Here is a 23150-nt window from a genome sequence, read left to right as displayed (position 1 = left end):
TAGTAAACTGCAAAATTACACATGGCTCTGATAACTGATATAGTTTAGGTTTTTTTTACCTTAGTTATCGATAATTATACAATATTCATCTTTAAGAAGTCTTTGGAATTTTCAAATAGTATATTTTAGAGAGTACATTTCAAGGAATCCTTATGCCTTATTTTATTCTGACCAGCAATAATTGAGTAGCAATTTGACAAGCCTATTTGTTTTCTCTTGGGCTAATTGGAGAAAAATGCTCAGAGATTCTGTTATTCTCATTATACTTCTCTAAGCTTCAGTAGAGTATTGAATCCATGTTCTGTAGCCTCCTTTCAGAATGAATTATTAGCTTCAGTGAAACATAAACTATTCATTTAATTCATTTACTGGTCATTCAGGAATTTGGTGTTCTATTGCTCTCTAACAGTGTAGAAACATGTTTCACTTATCATTAGGATTTTATTTGATGAATGTCAACTTATTTGCAAAATATACAAGTGAATCGGCATTAAAATTTAATCATAAATTAGTGACTAAATTGTCAGTCTATACATAATCCAGACAATGTACTGCTACTTGGTAAATACATTTTTCAGATTTGTCATTTTCAGTCTTTATAATTGACATTCATAATCACAGGCGCTCACTCCATAAAGGAAAGCAAACAACAAAACTTGCTTGGAGGTTTATGTGTATATAGGAGTGCCAACGGTGGGGGATGATTTTGCTGAGTGTCCACTCTGCGCTGATGTGCAATTGTATGTTTGGAAAGTGAATCACACCTTGACCATTATGGCTTATGAATAATTTTAGTTGCTCAGCTCTGTCTGCTGGTTTCTTTGTCATTGCTTGTAGTAAAATCAGAGTGGGAAGCCATGGGGACTTTCTTATTCATCAGTGGCAGGATTTACTTATGGGATCTTAGAGCTGTCAGAGACTTTAGAGCTCATCTAATCCAATCCCCTAATTTTATGGAGGGGGAAACTGGAACTCAGGAGGTTAAACAACTTTCTCAAGGTCCCATAGTCACTAAGTTGTAGTCTTATTGTACTTCTGGACCATTTCCATGCATTCCAAGTCTGTGGTGTGTGGATGGGCTTTCTTAGGCCTGGAATCTCTGAATTAGATGGATTCCCTTATCTGGTTTTATCTTGTTTATTTTATTGTATATGTATTTTCTTTCATTGTCTACCTTTGCTTTCCATGCCATCTTATTTCATCTCTTTTGGTGGTATCTGGATCTTTGCAAGTATCTTCCTGTTGCTGTGTTGGGCTTAGGGATTCTGAGAAATCAAGCCAGAAGTTTGGCATTATGGGGCTTGAGTGAAAATAAATGACAACTTATTGAGATGTATATCAGGAAGCTTAGTCACAAAGTTGATGGAAAGACTAAGCCTGAACATACAACTCTTTCCGTGTGTTACATGATGCATTCTTTGATGCCTGCATTACCTATTAAACTTTTATAAGTGTTTTTTTTTTTTAAAAATTCAAGTCAGTGCTAGAAGAAAGAAAAATTTACGAAAGGATCAAAGCATTTATTCCTCAATTTCCTTGAGCTATAGTATGAATCCCTTAACATTGGGGAATCTATTCATACAAACATGTGTTTGTCAGAGCAAAAGAAGTCACTCAGTATCCAGTCAATGAAATATCATTCACTGCGTGTGTGTGTGTGTGTGTGTGTGTGTGTGTGTGTGTATCAGGGTGTGATAGATTATTTCCACAAACCTATGTTCCTTTGGGCTGCCAAGGAGATATTACTCAACAAGCTGCTTTGAATTCATTGTGAAAATAATTTTCCCCGAACTCTCTAACAACTTTGCTTTGCAATTTTTTTGATGATTATCAATGTTGAAGATCTAAGATATTTGTTACAATAATTGAAAATAACGTTCCTGGCGTGCAGCTTTCATCTTCTCGAAGTTCTTTTGTTAATGGTAGTCTCAGGCATGTTTGCACCATTGTAAGGAGCGCCGCCCTCTAAAGTATGTACTGGTATACTTAAGAGCTGGTTTTAGTTGACACAAATTAATTGGAATTGTGAATTATTACATAACTCTTCCATTCTTCATTGGGAGCTGTAGTTAAAATGCTGGCACTGCCTAATTAACAGGCTCGATCTTGCCTTGTCAGTGAGGCTAGTCCATAAAGAATTTGATGCTTTCTTTCCTGAAACAAACAAAAACATCTTTGGAACTGTCAGGAAAAAAACAGCAGCTCTTGAAGGCTAATCATTACCAGCTTTTGTCATGTGGTTGTAATTGTTGCATGAATTCTGCTTCAATCAGGGAAAAATATGCTTAAGTGCCAGTAAAAGTTTTTATGCTGCTATGAAATTTTGCAATTTATGGCTTTGTACAGATCAGCCTGTGTTACTAGGCAACACCGTATGTGTCGTTGACTCAAATTATTCCTTAATCCCCGGCATTGCTACAAACCCCAGCTAAAAAACCAAAAAACTATAATAAACTATTGTAACATAGGGTTAAATCTGATGACAAAATTGAAATAGAAGTTATGATGATGAAAAAAGAAGCAGTATTTTTTGAAAAAAATACGCTGGATGGGAAACAATAAGAATATTTAGAGCTTAGCCGTATTCACCTCAGGAAAAAAAAATAGTAGTTCAAATGGATTTAATGATTATGTAGTTCTCTGATTGGCCATTAAGCTGGCCAGGTTTTTGGCACTTAAGCAATCATATTTGTGATGCTGGGTTTAATTAAGAAGTACACTGCAGGATAGTCAATGACCAGGGAAGTGTGGTATTGCCGCTTGCTTGCTGTGTATCCATATGCATTTGAGAGAAGATAAAACCCTGAAAGAGATATAATGGCTCTTTCTCTCCATCTTTAAATAGACAGTCTGCCTGAGACATTGCTGCACAGACTGAGTCTTATAATTTACATGAAGCCTAAGCATTGCCATTTAACAGGCAAGAAATCTTAACTTGTTCCTCAAAGTAATACCAAATTAAATGACAAGGACAGAGTCATAGACACTTCAGAGATGTTTGATGACTCAGAACAAGATTAGAGAAACACTAGAATCAGTGTAGGAGCAGCCGTAGTAACCTTGGTGTATGGTTTGAAGTGTTTTCTGGTTTGAATGTGTTTAGAGTTTTGAGTTTCTGCTATTTTAATTCTTAAGCAGTCTAAATGATACTTCATAGATAGTTACTATGTTAAAAGTAACAAAAATCCAGTTTCAAGCAGAAGCTCCCCAAGGTTCATTTTTGTACAACTCTCACAAGGTAGGAAATGCTTACCAGATGACAGCCCGTGGCTTAGAGACCTAGGAAATAGGAAATTTGAGTTCAAACTCAGGCTGAACTCTGACCTCCCCTGCTGGATCTTCACCTACCATTTGGGAAGATAACACTTCTAAAGCAGGATTGGATTCCTTCCTGCCACAGTTCCTTTGCTTTCAGGTTCAGGGTCTCAGGAGCCGGGAATCATGATCCCTGGGGCATGTGAAAGTTGTCACTGTGAAGAAATAATGACAAGTTGCTGCTGAGCTGGATTTGGCTTATGTGAGCAGCTTCCACATGAACCCAGGCATCTCCTTCCTAATTACCTACAAACCTAACTTACTTTTCCCCCTTTCCCAGATTCCCTGAGGGATGATTTCTCATTGCCTCTAATTGCCTTTGCCTATTATCAGGGTTGACCTATGGTGTGATTTTAAGAGCCCTAGAAACATGTGTTTCAAAGTTCTCTCCCTTCTGTCTGATATTTAAAAGTTGGAATCCCATTTCTAAAATCCCATTTCTTGTAAGATATTGTCCTGTGTTAAAGCAGAAGTCCTCTAAGAGGGCCAGATTTACCTTTTAGGGCCGCAGTGTCATTGCCTGTGAAATGAGGGGTTGCAGAAGATCATATTCAACATTTTCCCTTTCCTAAAGTTGATAGCATGTGAAACTTTATTAGACCCTTTCTGGTGAAACTGAAAAGAGATAGGGGAAGAAAATTTATAAAAGTGTAAGGTATTTAGGAAGTAAGAGATTAGCCCTGAAGGTTATGAAAAGAACATATAGTTCAGGGGGACAAAAGTTAATCTTTAACAACAGTAAAATTAATCACCTGCCACCAGTATTTTTTAAGACATGAGGTTATATTAACACTGATAATTTTTATGCACACATATGGTACATGGAGAGTATGATTACTTAGAATGTGTGGATTTATGTATTAGCTACATAATGATTTATATTTTAAAATAGAGATGATGTCATTTATTTTCAAATGATTGTGGAATATGAGAACTTAGAAACTAAGCCCAGTAGATATGTTTAAATGGGTATAAGGAGAAAAAAGTTGATAAGCTGGTTCCACTTAAAAATCCATTGGATGAATGCCATGAGTGTGCCTTCATAAGTGGACATCCACACAGATCATGGGGGCATTTCCATATGCAAGGCAGTAGATCGTCTCTGGCAAGTAGGAATAGTAGGAAGTCACATATCAGATTGGCAGAAAAATATGAAGATTGGTGGAGGATGAATCCTGAATAAATAAAGAGGCCCTGTATTCCATGAGAAGTTTTTCTGCTTTCCACCATTTTCGACTAGTGCTAATATTGAGCATCATTAGGCTGTCAATAATGGGTGAACAATTCTCTGTCTTACTTGTATGTGTTAGAATTTCTCTAAGGAAATATTCTGACAACCTGCTTTGGGGAGAAGATGAGTCCCTGCTTCAGGTATGGTTGATATTTAGCAGTGGGGAGCTATTGAGATCAATGGCTAGGCTGCTTTAAGTGAGAAAATAAGAGAAACTGGATTTGCTTTCTCAAGGGAGGTGGTAATAATAGAGGAAAGTGTAGAGAAAGAAAGGGTTGCGGGTGAGATGGCATGAAGCTGGGGACTACATAGGGTCTCAGGAGAACTATCCAGAGGGATGGAGGACTTTTGGAATCAAAGGTATCCTTCAGTGCCTATGAATGTGGTGCATGAGTGTGTGTGTGTAATTGGAATTGTTTTACATCTGTATCTCATGGAGCAGGGGCATCCTACAGCCTGCATGTAATAGTGAGATGATGTCTAAACTGAACTGGGGGAAGCACATGGCTAGAATGAGACCATGGAAATGTAAACTTGGCAGACTTCTGCAGATACTTTTGGAGAACTTGAACTTTCTCAGGGAATCTGAGTCAATCTTCTCTAACATTTTAATGGGCCGAGAGGTCCCCTCTGACATCACACATCCATCACTACTCTTGTCAAGCACACCACTGGATGACTCTTAACGACAGCACTGGATACCCTCATGTTACCACCCTCACTGAATTGCTGGTATCATGCTCTTGGTCTTTATAGAAACTTTACAGAAACAGTCATATAAAAATCAGGCCTAAATGAAAGATGTTCCTTAAAAATGATCCATCATGTGACTTTTTATCTGCATCCACAATCCTGTGTGAGAAATTCCCTTAAGGATTCTAGTGTCAAGAATCCTTTCCATTTGGTAACCTGGTCTGCTGTTAATAAAAAGAACTGGAGGTGTTGTAATGTTCTTTTCATCGTAGCGGTAAGAAGTTTGCAAGCCAATATTTTTTTAGTCACAACCAATCTGGTAGCCTGCTGTATCAGCAGTCTTGCTTTTTCTTTTCTTTGGTTCTTANCCACGAACCGCGAGATCATGACCTGAGGGAAAGTCGGACGCTTAACCGACTAAGCCACCCGGGCGCCCCTCTTTGGTTCTTATTTCTGATTTCTATATTACCCTGTTTTAATGTGCTGTTTATTGGAAGCTGCTCAAATTCTCTATGGAAATATTTAGAGTAAAAATAAAATACACCTTTGATTTTATTCAATAAAAGTTTTCATCAGAATCACATCAAACACTAGAAATCCTATAGAGTGCCCTGGGGAAGCTGCCAGCTACACTGTCGTGCCCACATCTTTCAGTGCTGCCCTTAGTGTCTTCTCAGAGGATTAGCTGCCTAGTGGGACCCACACCTTCATTTTGTCTCCTATGGAAGTGGAAGTACAACCACTGGCTTTACATCATGCTACCTGCTGCCTTTTCCCCCAGCATTCATGAGTGAATTTAAAATATAAAACATTTTGGTGTGGCTGGGTGGCTCAGTTGGTTAAGTGTCCGACTAGGCTCAGGTCATGATCTTGCGGTTTATGAGTTTGAGCCTCACGTCGGCCCCACGTCACAGCTTGGAGCCTGGAGCTTGCTTGGGATTCTGTGTCTCCCTCCCTCTCTGCCCCTCCCCTGTTTGCGCTCTGTCTCTCTCTCTCTCTCTCTCAAAAATAAATAAAATTAAAGTTAAAAAAATGTATAAAACATTTTGGACAAGCCTAATAGATTTGCTTACATAGTCCCAGAAATGACACTGCATTCTTTATTACAGTTTTTCCACAAAATAGATAGTTTGGGTGAAGTTCACGTGCAGTGCAATTTGGGAAGGAGAGCAGGAACACATAAAAGAGGTGGGGGGGGAGAGGGGAGAAGAATGTAAAGGAGAGGGGGCCCTAAAAATTGGGAGACCAAATACTTATTTACCACCATGCATGGCCACTAATACACACTGCTTGCATGGTGCTCTTCCCTTCTTTCTTGATACCAGGGGTTCTCGACTTTGGCCCTAGTGACATTTTGGAGTAGATAATTCATCTTTGTGGGACTGTCCTAGGTATTATAGGATGTTTAGCAGCATCTCTGTCCTCTACCCACTGGACGTCAGTAGCAGTTTCCTCACCCAAGTTGTGATGACTAAAAGTTTTTCCAGACATTGCCAAGTATACCCTGGAGCACAAAACCATCCCCAGTTGAGGATCACTGATCTACTTCTCTGCCTTCCTTCCCTGTCATGATAGGTTTCATCATTAGTCTCTGAATCATCTTGGCTGCTGGAACTTTCATCATGTCATGATCATTTTTTCAGCCTGTGGCCAAATTGCCTGTTTTGTAATGTTTCATATGTAACCACTGATTTCTATCTGTCCTGCAGCTAGAAGTAAAAGATGGAGTGGTGAGTGTGTTTTGCCTCATCAGCTGCAACTCTATCCTTATCTCTCATTGCTTTGAGTACGATCCATTTTGTGGTGATTTTCTGTCATCCTTCTAGCACTGTCCTCAGGACTCATGGCTGTGATCTTATCATCTTTATCCTCCCATTTTCTAGGCATAGTAGAAATAAATCACACTTTTGTTTTTATCCAGGTATATTTTTAATTTAAATTTATTCCCAAATCTGAACATATACCTTAAAAGGAAATCTGTTTCAGAATGCAATATAGTTTCTCCACAATGCTTTTCCTTTTTTTCTTTTTCTCTTTTTTTTTCTTTTCTTTTTTCTCTTTTTTTTGAGAGAGACAGAACAAGAGAGTGTGCAAACGCACACGGGGTTGGACAGAAGAAGAGAGAGAGAGAGAATCCCAAGCAGGCTCCACACACAATGTGGAACTCCATGCAGAGCTCAATCCCATGCCCTTGGAATTATGACTGGAGTTGAAATCAAGCATCAGGTGCTCAAGTGACTGGCCACCCAGGTGCCCCCACACTGTTTTGTTTTGTTTTGTTTTGTTTTCAAAAGACTGTCATTCCATTAGGTTGTAAGAAGGTGAAATTTGTGATGAAAATTATTTTAGGAATTTCCTTACCTCTCTCATTTAGGAAATGCTATCTGAAATCTTGGATGGAGAGAGGACCAGAGAGCACTGAACTAATTACTGAGAATGGTTAGCAGTCATAGCCTGTTTATTTGCTAGACCCAGTAAAAGCTCATCCAAAATCAAATTACAATAAATGTAAAATCCAGTGTTATGTTGTATAAGGTCAATTAGTACTTTCCATTAATGAGCCCATGTTCAAGGACAAAGACTATTGAAATTCTAGCTTGAAACCTAGTAAGTAAGTGTGAGTTTAAGACAAAATAAAATATTACTTACATTGATTTTGAATAAGTAGATATGGGCTATAATTTGGAAGGTACCTACTATATGATTTGTGTTTTATGATGCCTCCCCTCTTTTTTTTTTTTTTTTTGGAGTAAGTCAGCATAGTTTAGTAAATATGAGCACAAATGCTGAAGTCAAACTGCCTGTCTTCAAATTTCAGCTCTAGCAGTTGTCAGACATGTTATCTTGCACTGGTTGATTATACAAAATCTCTAAGCCTCTTTTTGTGTCATTGGATAATAATAGAACTGATAAGATTGGTTGTTGTGAGGATTAAATGATATAATGCATATAAGCAGAGAACTCTGACTGTCCTATGTAAGTATTTGATAAATGGTAGCTGTCATTTAGATTTTGCTGAAGATTGGAGTTTGGTGGATAATTGTGACAACAAACCCATTCTCAACTGGTTTAAGAGAAAAGAGAAGTCTGGAAGGTAATGCTAGCTCCTGGCACAGATAGCGACTTTTAAAGTGATGTAATCAGGACTTGGTTTCTCTCCATTTCTTGGTTTGTACTTTCATATGTTGGTTTCATACATGGGCTTTATTCTTAGACTTCCTGTGGAAATTGCAAGAAATTCTCACCTGTCCATTTGGAATAATGAAATGGTTACAACCACTCCTCAAAAATTTTGTCTGACATAGCCCCTTTCAAAATCAGGAAATTCACCTTGATTGAGTCCATTTAGGTTATGTGCCTGTCTTATTGCAGTCAGAGGAATATGATGGGCGGAGTTGATTAGGTCTTCTCACATTCCCCATTGGAGGTACTGGCAATGGGAGTAGAGCCCTACACATGGGAAAGGGTAGGGCACTGAATGGAAATAGGGGGCTGTTTCCAGAAGAAGGTGAAACAGATAGGGGGACTCAAGGAACAGCCATAAAAGTGATATCACCAGTGGAAAGGTTCCTTCCTTCCTTCCTTCCTTCCTTCCTTCNTAATGCTAGCTCCTGGCACAGATAGCGACTTTTAAAGTGATGTAATCAGGACTTGGTTTCTCTCCATTTCTTGGTTTGTACTTTCATATGTTGGTTTCATACATGGGCTTTATTCTTAGACTTCCTGTGGAAATTGCAAGAAATTCTCACCTGTCCATTTGGAATAATGAAATGGTTACAACCACTCCTCAAAAATTTTGTCTGACATAGCCCCTTTCAAAATCAGGAAATTCACCTTGATTGAGTCCATTTAGGTTATGTGCCTGTCTTATTGCAGTCAGAGGAATATGATGGGCGGAGTTGATTAGGTCTTCTCACATTCCCCATTGGAGGTACTGGCAATGGGAGTAGAGCCCTACACATGGGAAAGGGTAGGGCACTGAATGGAAATAGGGGGCTGTTTCCAGAAGAAGGTGAAACAGATAGGGGGACTCAAGGAACAGCCATAAAAGTGATATCACCAGTGGAAAGGTTCCTTCCTTCCTTCCTTCCTTCCTTCCTTCCTTCCTTCCTTCCTGCCTTCCTGCCTTCCTGCCTTCCTTCCTTCCAACTGTCCACTTGCTACATGAATGAATGAAAAACACTTAGTTGTTTATAAGGGCATCAGATTATGTATTTGTGGACTCTCTCCTTTTTTGTTGGTGCATATCTTCAATGATTGAAATGGAGATACAGTTTTAAAGAAATGCCTGCATATCCTCTAGCTAATATACCTTGCTTTGTGTTCATTCAGTACTACTTAGAAACTTGGCTGTAACAATAGCAGCCAGGAGACTGCCAGATCAAAGTAAATCCAGATCTGTAGTCTTTCCCATCACACAGTGCTGGCTGATTCATAGCAACTCTGCTCAGGAGTCTGCATATATGATGTTCTCCTCTCTGTGGTGAACTCTATGAGCGCTTCTTTCTGTTGGTGAACCCCAGCCTGCTTTCAATCTGCCATTTGCCAGAATCAAAGCTTATTTTGTGAAAATTATCATTTAGCAGCTGTATGTACAGATATGGCATAGCAGAACTTCGTCAGGTGTGGAAGGAGTTTCTGTGAGATAGATCCCAACTCATTGGGAGGGTCAGCCAGGATAACTATTTTTCATCTTGTTCAGTTTTTCAAAGGAAGCTTATTAAGATATTGAAAGAATGAAGAAATGGACTCAGGCATATATGACTCATCACCATTTTGATATTTGAAGCAAAGTAATTATATAGTAGCAAATTGGCTTTTAATAGTTTCAAAATTAACATTTATTCATCAAATTTACATCTCTTGTGCACATAGATAAGTATTTTTCAATCATACTGCTTGAAGGGCAAAACTTAGGGTATTTAAACACTTAGAGGATTATTATACAGAGCTTAGTTGTATATGAGTGATTTAGAATTAAATACTGTTAAAACTGAATTCTCTTATTCTAACTTACAGTCTTTTGAAAAAAGATAGTAGTCTAATTCTGGCCCTTTCTAATTGTGGAAAATTATTTCTTTGGACCTCATTTACCTCATTTCTCAAGTAAGGTAGATCAACGTGTTGAACGAAGGTCTTGTCCATTGGATTTGGGCAGGGTGGGATGTGGGAGTCACAGGTTCAATGAGATTTAGAGAACATGCAGGTCATTTGAGCTCCCAGGTGATATGGGGTGCTCATTCCTCCCTATACTACCATTTAATGGTCTAGATCATATTTATTATAATTGTTTTGGGAACACAAGAGTGTTTTATCATTGTGCCACCCCAGGGGGAGGGAGATCTCCATTTATAGTACTTTGTAATAGTAGGTACTATCAGTAAGTCCCCTTAGTCTCATCCAACTGCAAATCCTTCCATATCACCACACCCCTTCTCCTCTAACATACATACTACACTGGATGTCCTGTCCTCACCCTGTTCTGAGAAGATCTATGAAAGTGGGACCCCATATGACTTTCTTTAAAATGTTTTTTAAAGTTTGTAAATGTTTTTAAATTTTTTTTAAAGTTTATTTATTTATTTTGACAGAGAGAGAGAGAGAGAGAGAGAGATAGACAGGGTAGGGGCAGAGAGAAAGAGGATCTCAAGCAGGCTCCACACTGTCAGCATAGAGCCCAACATGGGGCTTGAGTTCACAAATTGAGATCATGACCTGAGCTGAAATCAAGAGTCGGATGCTTAACCATCTGAGCCACCCAAGCGCTCTATACGACCCTTTATTAAGTTAGAGACCAAGAATATATTTTGGGACCTAGACTGGTGTCATTCCTGTGGGATGGCAAATGAGTGATGTTCTGGCTGCTACAAAAAGAAAAAAACACATTTTTTAAATTAAACATTTTTTTAAGTTTTAAAACTTATTTATTAATTGAAGTAAGGTTGACACACAATGTTACATTAGTTTCAAGTGTACAACATAATGATTCAACAAGTCTCTATGTTATACTATGCTCACCACCGGTGTAGCTACCAGCTGTTACCATACAACACTATTACAATACCATTGACTATATTCCCTATGCTGTACCTTTTAGTCCCATGACTTATTCATTCCATAACTGGAAACCTATATCTCCCACTCCCCTTCACCCATTTTGCCCATTCCCCCACCTACCTCCCATCTGGCAACCATCAGTTTATTCTCTGTATTTGTGGGTCTATTTTTCTTTTTTGTTAGTTTTTAGATTCCACATAGAAATGAAATCATATATTATTTGTCATTCTCTGTCTGACTTCTTTCTCTTAGCATAATACCCTCTAGGTTCATCCATGTTGTTGCAAGTGGCAAGATTCCTTCTTTTATGGTTGACTAATACTCCAGTGTGTGTGTGTGTGTGTGTGTGTGTGTGTGTGTGTGTGTACACACATATATAATATCTTCTTTTTTTTTTAAATGTTTTTTATTTATTTCTAGGAGAGAGAGAGCGTGAGCAGGTGAGGGTCAGAGAGAGAGGGAGTCACAGACTGAAACAGGCTCCAGGCTCTGAGCTGGCAGTCAGCACAGAGCCCGACGTGGGGCTCGAACTCACGAACCGCGAGATCATGACCTAAGTGAAAGTTGGACATTTAACCGACTAAGCCACCCAGGTGCCCCTATAATATCTTCTTTATCCATTAATTTGCCAATGGACAGTTGGGTTGCTGCCATATCTTGACTATTGTAAATAATGCTGCTAGAAATATAGGGGTGCATATATCTTTTTGAATTAGTGTTTTTGATTCCTTTGGGTAAATTTCCAGGGGTTGAATTACTGGATCATTTGGTATTTCTATTTTTAACTTTTTGAGGAACCTCCCTACTGTTTTCATCACTGGTTGCACCAATTCACATGTCCATCAGTGGTACATGAGGGATAATTTTTCTCCATATCCTTGTCAACACTTGTTATTTCTTGTCTTTTTGATTCTAGCCATGTGGATAGGTTTTAGATGACATCTCATTGTGGTTTTGATTTGCATTTTCCTAATAATGAGTGATGTTGAGGATCTTTTCATGTGTCTCTTGGCCCTCAGAGAGGGAATTCTTATTGGTCAAACAGGAAGGAAAACATGTAGATATCAGCTATGGATGCTGGTTCCGAAGTATGACATGGGCATCTGCAGGGGACCAGCCTCTGCAAGCCAGGGTTGGCCCGGAGAGTGATGGTTGGCATCGGCAAAAGAAGACACAGAGCCAGCCTCTTCAGGTGGACTGCTCAAATTTATTTTTCAGTTTAGGGTTTTTATATAGCAAATTCAAACAATTATGCTTAAACAATTTACATTTTTTGAGTACAGTCAAAGGACTTAACATTTCTAAGTTTTCTTGGCAACAGTGATTTCATGGCACGTAATTTCCACTTCAACCAATAAAATTTAACCAGGTAGTCATAACAAAGTTTTACATATTCTTTACTACGTATGACAGAGTATTTAAGGATAAGTGAAGTATATTGCCAGAATACATGAGATCACGGTGCCCTTTAGTGTTTAAATTCAGTGGGCATGCAAAAACAGGATATACTTGTACCCGCAGTTGTAGGTAACAGACTCTCACAACCCCTTACTAAGAAAAAACAATGTCAACATTTATCATAGATGATGTATGGAAATGTTTTACGTGGATCAACTAGAATTTGGTCTCTGCATTTACCAATCTCATTCTTTGACCAGAACAATCCATAAGTTGCCTTACAGGCTTGAGGTCAGCAGGCAAATATTTTTCTAACACTTTTTCGTGAAAGTCCTCCACAACTAGTAAGTCTTGTTTTTGTCTCTGCTTATGGCATAATATGTATTCTTACAATTAGACTCATACAAGGAAAATGAATTCTAGGTCTCTTATAGACCCCATGCATACCGGACTGTCTCCAGTTTTGCTAATTGCTACAATATTCATTAGACAGCATCTGATTGAGGGGGCAGACATGATATTTAGGTGCATTCCATTTTGCAGGAAGGGGGGAAATTTGGGCGATTCTGGTTTCATATTAACCCTAGAATAGACTAACAGCAGAAGTGAGAGTAAAAGGTACAGATAAAGTAGAGAAGAAGAATTCTTCTGGGGGTTCTTCTGACTGCATTGCAGTCTCTTCCCTGGGCCTTGCCATCAGGGATGACTTGTGCAGTTTCGGTGTCCGGCAGGCATCAGGCATGGGTGGAATCAAGAACTCAAGCATCTCGGGGCTTTTTGTCTTTTCTTCACTCTCACTGGGGATATGGTTACTAATAGATTCCAAACTTACGTTTCACAACTTCCAGGACTGGGGAAAGGCCGACTGTTCATCAGTATCTGTTTGAAAGATTCTTAAGGAAAGATATCTATGATTGGTTCACTTCAAGCCTGGGCCAGTTAACTGTGGCTTGGGATAGGGTTAGGTAAGAAAATGGCTCATTCTGAGGTGGTCCTGTCCTTGGGTGAGGTGGGGAAATTCCTATGATAAAGGGTGAAAGGACACTGTGTAGATAGTTGCACAGGTGTTCACTGTACAAATATATCAGACAATAGTGAATGTAGTTACAGATGTCATATTTTAACTTTCAAATTTTTAAATTTGAAAAATCTGACCTTCTGACCATTAGCTCCAATATTCTACCTCTTCCATTTTCTTATTCCCATTACATTTATTTTACGGTCTCATCAAAGCTTCCAGTCTGGTTCTAGAGAAGACCTTTTCTTCCCTAACATGTAGCCTGAAATAAACAAAAATCATACAGTTGAGTCTTGCCCCATACTATTGTCAACTGTTCATAACGTGCTTCCCTCCTTAATATTTAGGTCCTATCTTCCTCTGGTTGGTCTGGGTCCAGTGGATACAACATGGCCCTGGGAACCTAAAGATACCAATGCAGCTCTTTTATGAAGGTTTCATCCTTACCATTGAGGCAGTAGGCTACCTCCAGGCTTCTTTTCACTCCTCAGTCTCATCAGCTTCTGATTTACTTCCTTCTCTACCCTCAGGGAAATCACCTTTTGTTCCAATATCCAAAATTCCCTGGGACACTTTTGCTTCATTCGCTTCACTTTTGTGATTTGTCTGGATCAATTTTGTCTTCTCTGGCTCCCTATTTTGGCGTGTTTTCTTGGGGGTAAAAAGTGGCCCAGTGTACAGAGTTATAAAACTGAGAATCTCTGGTATCAGATCTCTATGAACCTTTCCATAGCTGCCAATCATGCTACTTCTTACTTGGCTCTATTTCATACTGCCCACATCAGCTGATTGAAATGTTTACTGTTGGACTGTATATTGAGATGATTGGGCACCTGGATTTCTGCATAATTTTATTCCTTTCTGCATAAATTTTAAAGTATTCCAGAATATAAAGATCTCACCTAACTTTGAATATGTCCATGAGGAGTAAATTATGGCATCTCATCCTAACATTTTGATAAGTAAGAGTTTCCACTTCAATATTAAGTTGTTCTTACTGAAAAAGCAAGACTGATCACTGAAGTTACCAATGTCCATTTCACAAAATGGGATTGGGAAAAACAGTAACAATATAATTTGATGAAATTGAAGTGCAAATGAGGCTTGGAACATGTTTTCATGCCAGCTAATAAATACATGATATAGAGGGTATCTTGTAAATACAGTTATCTGCCAGAAATCTTATCAACTGTAATTTATCAAATGGTTTGGCAAGTCTTAAGTACTTGTAATCACTTAGTTTAAGATGACTGTTGAATTAAAAAAAAGGAACAGTTATATGTTTGACTTGGAGGGAATTCAAATAGGATAAGTTTACACTATAACTTGGGATGAGCTAGAATTTAATTTTTAGAGGTAATACTTTGTGAAAATAGTAACAGAATGTTGAAAAGTTAGTGGTTGGCATTATATTAGTGAAATTAAAAACAATATAAAAGGAAAATAATATGAGACATTTGAAACCACACTTATTCTCAAAATAAATTCCCTGCCCTTTGGAATGTGAATGTAATAGTCTGCTTTGTGGAGATTCTGGCCATCCCGCTAAGGGCTCTCTGAATGCCCTCCACCTTGTCTGTAGCTTCCATCAACTATTTCGTACATCACCTCAGTCTTTTGACCACTGTTCACTGAGTCAGATGATCACATCAGCCTGCTCCAGGTGGACTCCCAAGCCAGTGAAGCCTCTAGTGAGAAAAAGGAGGCAACTTCCCAAGGGGAGCAGAAATGTTACAGTACTTTCTTTAGAGCAGGTGTGTCCCTGCTTGTGCATGTAGTACATGGATCCTTACAGCAATTTTTGCTTTTCTGTTTAAACCTAGTAAATATTTCATGCTGCTGGGGCTGTGGTGAGATATGTTCATACATATATCAATTGTAAATTGTTACAAGTTTTCTGGAAAATATTTGGCAAAATGTATTAAGAGTATTAAAAATGTTCATAAAGTTGTACCACTTCTAGAACTATATCGTGAGGAATTTATCAGGTTCATTATTTGAACGTTTATCACAGTGCAATTTATAATACCAAAAAATAAGAAAAAAACTAAATGCTCCAATTTGAGGACTAGCTAACAGATCAGAATGTGTCTTTCTCTATTTTATAATGTTATGAAATTATTAAAATATTTTAGAATAATAATGGTATAGCAAGCTACTATACTATGACATTATGAGAAAAATCTGTGTACAAAGTATACACATACGACTCCAGTATTATGATTTATAAATGTATGTGTGTATAATGAATACGGAAATATAGAAGAAAATGCCCCCAAATGTTAAAGATGGTAATTTTTAATAAGGAGAACTAAATAGAACTTATTTTTTATACTTTCCTATATTTTCTGCATTTCCTACAATGATCATGTATGTAATTAGAAAAGTCCTACTATTAAAAAGATTATGTGGGGGCACCTGGGTGGCTCAATTTGTTAAGCATCTGTCTTCAGCTTAGGTCATGATCTCAAAGTTTGTGGATCTGAGCCCTGCATCAGGCTCTGTGCTGACAGCTTGAAGCCCGGAGCCTGCTTTGGATTCAGTGTCCCCTTTTCTCTCTGCCCCTCCCCCACTTGCATGTTCTCTCTCTCTCTCTTTCAAAAATAAACATTAAAAGAGGGGTGATGGGCATGGAGGAGGGTACTTGTTGGGATGAGCACTGGGTGTTATATGGAAACCAACTTGACAATAAATTATTTAAGAAAAAAACTACTTTCAGACATAATAAAATAAAAATACAATACAGTCTCTTCCAGAAAAATAAATAAATAAACATTAAAAAATTAAAAATAATTATGTGTAAAATAATGTTTTATTTTAGTGTTATAAAATGAATTTTTTCTTTGTTGTATGAAAAGGTTTAAAAAACTCAAAATGGTGTATTTATTCCATGATGTGGATATAAAAGCTATAAGCAATAGTATTAAACTATCTGTTGTATTAAAATTTAAATGGAAATGGGTTCATATTTAGTTACACTTGTTTGAAAAATAAATCAGCCTCTATTTTAAGCAATGAAGATTGAATACATTGCAATACATTTTTTTAATGTAAATATGTTTGCCACATTTTAATCAAGTAACACAGTTTAGAGATATAGAATACATATACAGGTAGAACATACACTTTTTAAAACAGTAAGGCATACTTTATGGTATACAATCTTTTTACCACAAAATATATATACTTCTCAGATATGAAACAAAACTGATATGACTGGGAAGACACTACTACTTGGGACCAGAGTAACACCTTTACAAGTAGTTTAACTTTTATATATGACTTTAGTAATATCTGCGTACAAATAAGCCAGTTACCTGGCATGCTTTGGCAGTGTGAATCTATAAGACACTTGTTGAATTTCACAAAAGTTTCAGAAACCTGACAACTACTGCTTAGCAAGTCTATGTAGGAAAAGTGCAGTGGCAGGTCCAGGTGGGCCACAGTTGCTAGTAACTCCGCAGGCACAAAAAAGCTTTACTGCCCTTTGGAAATTGGGCAGAGCAGTCTTGAGCTCTGACCTCCTGTTACCCCTCTCAAGGTTGAACACATTCCACATACCTTCATGTGGAAGTCAGAAATAACAGAACAAGAGCAGACTGGGGAGAAGGCATTTCTGTCAGTAAAGTTTTCCTACTGAACACATTCATCCAGTTTCTGACATCATTCTCTGAGTGGCCAGCATCTATCTGATGCAAAATGTGGCAGGATGCGGCTTTACTTTTTGTTTTGTTGCACAGGAAAGAAAAGCTTTTGTTCAGATCTTTAGAAAGGTTTGCTGAGACCACATAACCTTTTTCTTCTTAAATTCTGGAAAGTAGCTAATGCTCCTTTGGTAGTGAAGTGCTGTAGAGGAATGTGTGTCTTGCTCGTTCTTTCACAGGATTACTTCATGGACAGGTTTCAGATGTGTCACTCAACCTCAATGCATGAGGCAGACTTCTTGATGGATGTGTTTCCATTATCGGAGGGGCGGTAGGAAAGTGTGCTCATTTTTGTTGATAGGTTTGAGTGAGACTTGGCCTTTGGAGGGATGTATTTCAGGAGCTGGAGAAAATATTTTTTAAATTTTTTCCCTAGAAAGCCATAGAAGAGGGGATTCAGGCAGTTGTTAAAATAAGCTATGCAAATAGTGATGGGCATGGCGGTGTCAACGATATCTGCAATTTTACAGTCATGTATGATGCCCAGCTGAATCAATACATCCAGAAAAGTGAATATTTGGTGGGGAACCCAGGAAAAGAAAAAGAAAAGCACAATTGCCATAATTATCTTGAAAATATCATCATTTCTTGGCTTGTTCTTCTGAATCTCATAAGCCCTCTTTAGAGTCTTCCAAATAAGAGTATAACTTGTAAGAATGATCAGAAAAGGAAACAAAAAACCCAGTATATTCTTAGTTAAGCCCAGCCCAATGGGGAGGGTTGAATTTTGGGATTCATAATGGAAAGCACAAACAGTGATATTGGTGTTCTCAATGAAAAATACGTTTCGGTGGATTATAGTTGGCAAACTGGCCAAGCCAGCCAGCAGCCAGATAATGATGCAGGTGACTTTGGCCATAAGCATAGTACGCCGAAGGCGGGCCTTCATTGGATGAACAATAGCCAGGTAACGATCGATGCTTAGACATGTGAGTAGAAACACACTGGCATAGAGATTGAAACTGACGCTGGCTGAAGCAATCTTACACAGGTAATTGCCAAAGGGCCAGCGATATTCCATGGCAGTGTAGACAGCCCATAGTGGCAAGGTCAGTAAAAAGCATAAGTCAGCCAGTGCTAAATTTAAAAGAAAAACACTGGCCACAGTCTTCAGTTTCATGTAAAAGTAAATGACAATCACTACCAAGCTGTTTCCAAATATTCCCACCACAAAGATGATACTGTATAAAGTAGGGATCATGACAAATATGTAATTGTGCCTTCCAGCTTTGGGACAGTCATCTTGGATTCTTTTAATACCATCTTCAGTGGAAGAGTTGAGGATCATTTTGATCTCCTGGGTTAATTAGCCTTAGACACTATGCCAGATGCACCTGGAGAAGATAAAAATGAAAAGGTAAAAAAAAAATAACTTTCAGTTATAAACAGATGTTTTATTTTTCAATCATAAGTACAGTAACTTCAATTTAGTCTTAGGAAAATATAGATCATATTTTCTGGAGAAAAACCGAACTGACAAAGGCTAGGATTACACATTTAAATTAATTTTTAGAACATATTGCTTTTCTAGAAAGTAATAAATATCCTCCAGGCAAATAGAAGTTGGGATGCTATGTGAATAAACTTATCTAGGTTCTTTGCCTTTTTTCTAGAAGTAAATCCTAGCTTCCAAACTGATTAAAAAAGCATACTGTAAATCTCAGAAAATGTTACTGAATTAAATTAGTTATTCAGGAATACTTGAGCTTTTCCAGAGGTAGGCAAGGCTAATTAGTTTTTAACCTCTGAAGTATGACATTCTGTATTTTATTCTTCAAACTATTTCTTTCATTTCACAATCTTTACTTAAATATTAAATTATTAGCATCCTCTCTGAAGTGGTCAGAATAGCTGCCTCTAGGTTACTGAGGACTTGGTCATGGGTGGAACTGATTTAAGTGTTTTTTTTTTTTTTTGTTTAAAATTTATTTATTTATTTTGAGAGAGAGAGAGTGAGAGAGAGAATGAGAGAGAGAGAGAGAGAGCGCACACACACAAGCAGGGGAGAGGGAGAGAGAAAATCCAAGCAGGCTGCATGTTGTCAGCCAGCATGGAGCCTGATGTGGGGCTCCATCTCACGAACTGAGATCATGACATGAGCTAATACCAAGAGCCAGATGCTTAACTGACTGAGCCACCCAGGACCCGCAGGGAAACTGATTTAAGAAGGGATAAAGGGGAGGGCTCAAAACTTTGTGGAATAGCATTTTTGACATAGTTTACTAGGCTGCCACATGCAATAACCTCTTTCTTCTTTAACTTCAAACTCAGTGTAGCAAAAAAGACTTAATCTCCTAACATTTGTGCCTGCCAGTGATTTCTGGAGTGAATTCTCAGTTTAACCATTTGTATCACAAGAATGTCAAATGAAAAGAATAGGTCAGGATTAACATGTATTTTGTGGGGGCTTAAGACATCAGTAGTTCTTTAGGATTTTTGGAAGAACCAGATGCTCAGGAATGAACTCCATAAAGACTTCTGCAAATATTTGCTTCAATATTTTACATAATCAGCAATCAAGCTATTCATTTACGTGATTTAGAAAATCTACATATTCTGCCCTAGAAGAGTCCATCAGAAAACCCTTGGGAGAGAGGCTGAGGATGCTGGGGCGGGGGTAATAACATCACAGGATGAGGCACAGACATACTCTGAGGTTAAAAGCTCAGCATCTGGCACAGGCAAGGCTGGATGGGCAGGGCACAGGTGCTGGGTAAGGATTGTCTTGCTCTCTCAGGCGCAGGTCCCTAGATGAGCAGGGCTGTGCATTCCTTTTGTAGTAAAGTGTCTTGGGCAAGAAGAGGAGCAGAAATACGCTCCTTCTAGACTTCCCAGGATAGCTGTGCTTGGCATCCAGGAGAGCTGGATGAACACATATACCTAAGGTAGTATCTATCTTGGTGTAAAGTGGTGCTATGAGAGGGATGAGACTTAGATAGCCAGGTTTTAAGAGAGAAGAGTAGGAAGAAAGAGCTTCTTAGGTGGCCTCTTTGCCTCCCCCAGGGAGGTAGTTGCTCTCTTTATCCAAGGTTTTGGCTTCAAGTCCTCATTATCTTCTCTTTTTGTACTCAGCATTATATAATTTAATGTTTTCCCTCTCTTTTTGTTCATGGGGGCATTAGCATCCACAAACAAGCAAATGTCACATCCTCTGTGGAGCTTTCCTGACTTATCTGGGCCATTGGCTGTTTCATTTGCCGAGTCACTTCAGCACTTTGGATGTAGGTTTTGACTATATCATAATGGTGTTGACCTGTCTTCTCTATCGGTGTGTCAGCTGTGTGAGGGTAAGGCTTGTTTCGAATAGTCTTGTTTACTAATGTAGGCCCTTGTCAATTCCAGCAGACAGATGGTAAGTGTCTGATGAATAAGGCAGCCAGTGGACAGATAAATGAGTAAATAGCATATAACTTAAATGCTAGTAACATAGCATAATGAAGTAGTTTCCGTGGGGCTAATGACACAATTTACATTTTGCTCCTGAGAGGATCAAGATAGAAAATACTCATTGTTAACCCAGGCTTCACCCTGGATAAAAAATCAAAACCAAAACTAAACAAAACAGACAAAAAAATCCTTGGTGCTTTTAGAAATATGTGGTTTCTAAAACAGAAGAAGATGAAAAGAGGGAATAATATAATGGAAACTAGGGCTAGGCTCTCAGGGAGAGATGACCTATTTCTTCCTCACCCAGAAGGATTTCCCTACATTTTGCCAATTTTTCAGTTTATTTTATTATAGTTATGGAAATTATGCCAGTTTAGAAGTATAAATTCCTTGAGGTAAACAAATATTCTCTATTAAAAATTAAATACTTAATAAAAGGTTTATGCGCTAGCAGTCATTTACACCTTAATGTGTATTAATTACTTATTTGTTCTTCTTCTAACATCTGGTTGAGATCAGTTGGATTTTGCCTAGGAAAAAAGTGGAAATGTCAAGGTTAAAAAATCTCAAAGATTAAAAAGCAGCCTGAGTGAACTCCACAATTGAAAACTAGGGCAGAGGTAAATATTTGTTTCAGTTTGGGCACAAGGACACTACTAACAGATAGGAGGGGACAAACTTAATGCATTAGGATCTCTTTGGTGCCCTGAGCTTGAGTGCTTGAAAGCAGGAGGAAATTCTCCTCTTTTTCTTCTTTTCTCTCTTGAGCCTAACTCTAAGGGTATATATCTCAGGCTGGGTCCACTAATACTGTATCTGGAATGAGTAGAATTTTATTGACTAGGTGAGAATTGTAACCATCATATGTATCATATATATACATATATGATATACATGTATGGTTACATATATATAACTTCTACGGGAAAAGAGTGCATTTGAAAGGACCAAGTTTTAAACATATTTTGGACTCTAATTCCTTCACAATCTGAGGTCAGTTTCTTTTTCAGTTCCCATTGATCAATATTGACTCATATTTAATACATAAAAGGTTGCTCTGAACAACTAGGGGAGCATCCCTGGAAATTTTAGTAAGGAATTTATTACTTAAATGAGAATATCACTGGAGAAACTCTGGACATCACATTAAATATACTAATAATACTTTACATAAACGTTTACATAAACGTTTATGTAAGTAATGACCAAGACTTCCTACCAGGCAAAGAAACAACTTTTCCGATTCCTGAGGGTAGAGGAAAGGGGAAAGGAATTTTAGGTGATAGAAACAGTGGAAACAAGCACAGGGAAGCATAAATGAAAATGGTGCATCCAATGGGCAGTCATCTATTTATCCCGTATTCACTGAACACCTACTAGGTGCTGGGGTTAGGGATGCAAAGTGAAAAAGTTCACAGTCCTTCTCCTCCTTTGAGGCATTTGAGTCTAGCTGTGGGGTGAGGGGGGGGAGGGGGATAAGACCTTTAAAGACAGAATTACCTCCAGTGTTGAATACTATACCATCAGTTGAATACTGAATACTATAACAGGGTCATGTGGAATGTTCTGTATTTATCATTGACCCCGTTTTTTTCATGGGGGACTTGGGGAGAGATAAGGGGCACTTCCCAAAGAAGATGGCATTTGGACATTGGAGGATGTATGGAAAACACAGCGGTTAGAACTTAAAGGCAACAGCTGGCCAGCAGAGGTAGAGTAGAAATTGTCATCACTTGAGCTGTCTCCGTACAGATGTCTGCAGCAGTATCTATGGGAGACTGCTCTTGTAAATTTACAGATATTGCACAATCCTCTGGGCAGTGCTGCAGGGTCTGAATGTGCACTGGATGCCATACTGGTGTGTAAGAAATAACATTCTCTGGCACTGTTGCCACTGATAGGCTTCCCTGGAGAAACTTGATTCATAGGAAAGAGGGAAAATGGAACACTTGTGATTAGTAGGCCCCTATGATTGATGCTAAGTGAATGGGAAAGAGTAGGGTTCTTTTCTTTTTGAAGCAGAAAAGGATGCTGTTTTGATGAGGAGCTGAAGGAAAGAGATGTGATCTATTAGGAACAGCAAACTTATGAGTCCTAGAAAGCAGCTACATTTCGTTCTTCTCCTAGTAGGGTTTTAGGCAGGTAGGATATATGGATTAAAAACACAGGAGGATCCACCCCTCTCCATTTTGGGATCTCACCATAGCTTTTACATAAGCTCTGTGTCTTATATGAATTCCATAACACTATTTCTTCTTGGGGGAAAGGAATGGGATTTGGAGTCAAAATACTTAGAGCCTTCTTTTGCCAATTACAAATCTGTAGGCTCTGGGTCAGTCACCCAATT

The 23150-nt window shown here is 38.4% G+C and overlaps 1 protein-coding gene across 4 annotated transcripts in view; it reads right to left on the bottom strand.

The window, feature by feature from the left end:
* Nucleotides 1–16738: 16738 nt before the first annotated feature.
* Nucleotides 16739–23150, bottom strand: part of AGTR1 (angiotensin II receptor type 1) — a 47766-nt gene continuing 41354 nt past the window's right edge. For all 4 annotated transcript variants that reach the window (XM_077765851.1, XM_077765853.1, XM_077765852.1 and 1 more), the window contains one exon: nt 16739–18750. In XM_077765851.1, coding sequence (XP_077621977.1) covers nt 17625–18704 — 1080 coding nt within the window. In that variant the 5' untranslated portion in view covers nt 18705–18750 and the 3' untranslated portion in view covers nt 16739–17624. The remainder of the gene's footprint in view (nt 18751–23150) is intronic.

This window comes from Crocuta crocuta, unplaced genomic scaffold (assembly GCF_008692635.1).
Source record: "Crocuta crocuta isolate KB4526 unplaced genomic scaffold, BGI_CrCroc_1.0 scaffold54, whole genome shotgun sequence".
Lineage (NCBI taxonomy): Eukaryota > Metazoa > Chordata > Mammalia > Carnivora > Hyaenidae > Crocuta > Crocuta crocuta.
This window is presented reverse-complemented; position numbering and strand designations above follow the sequence as displayed.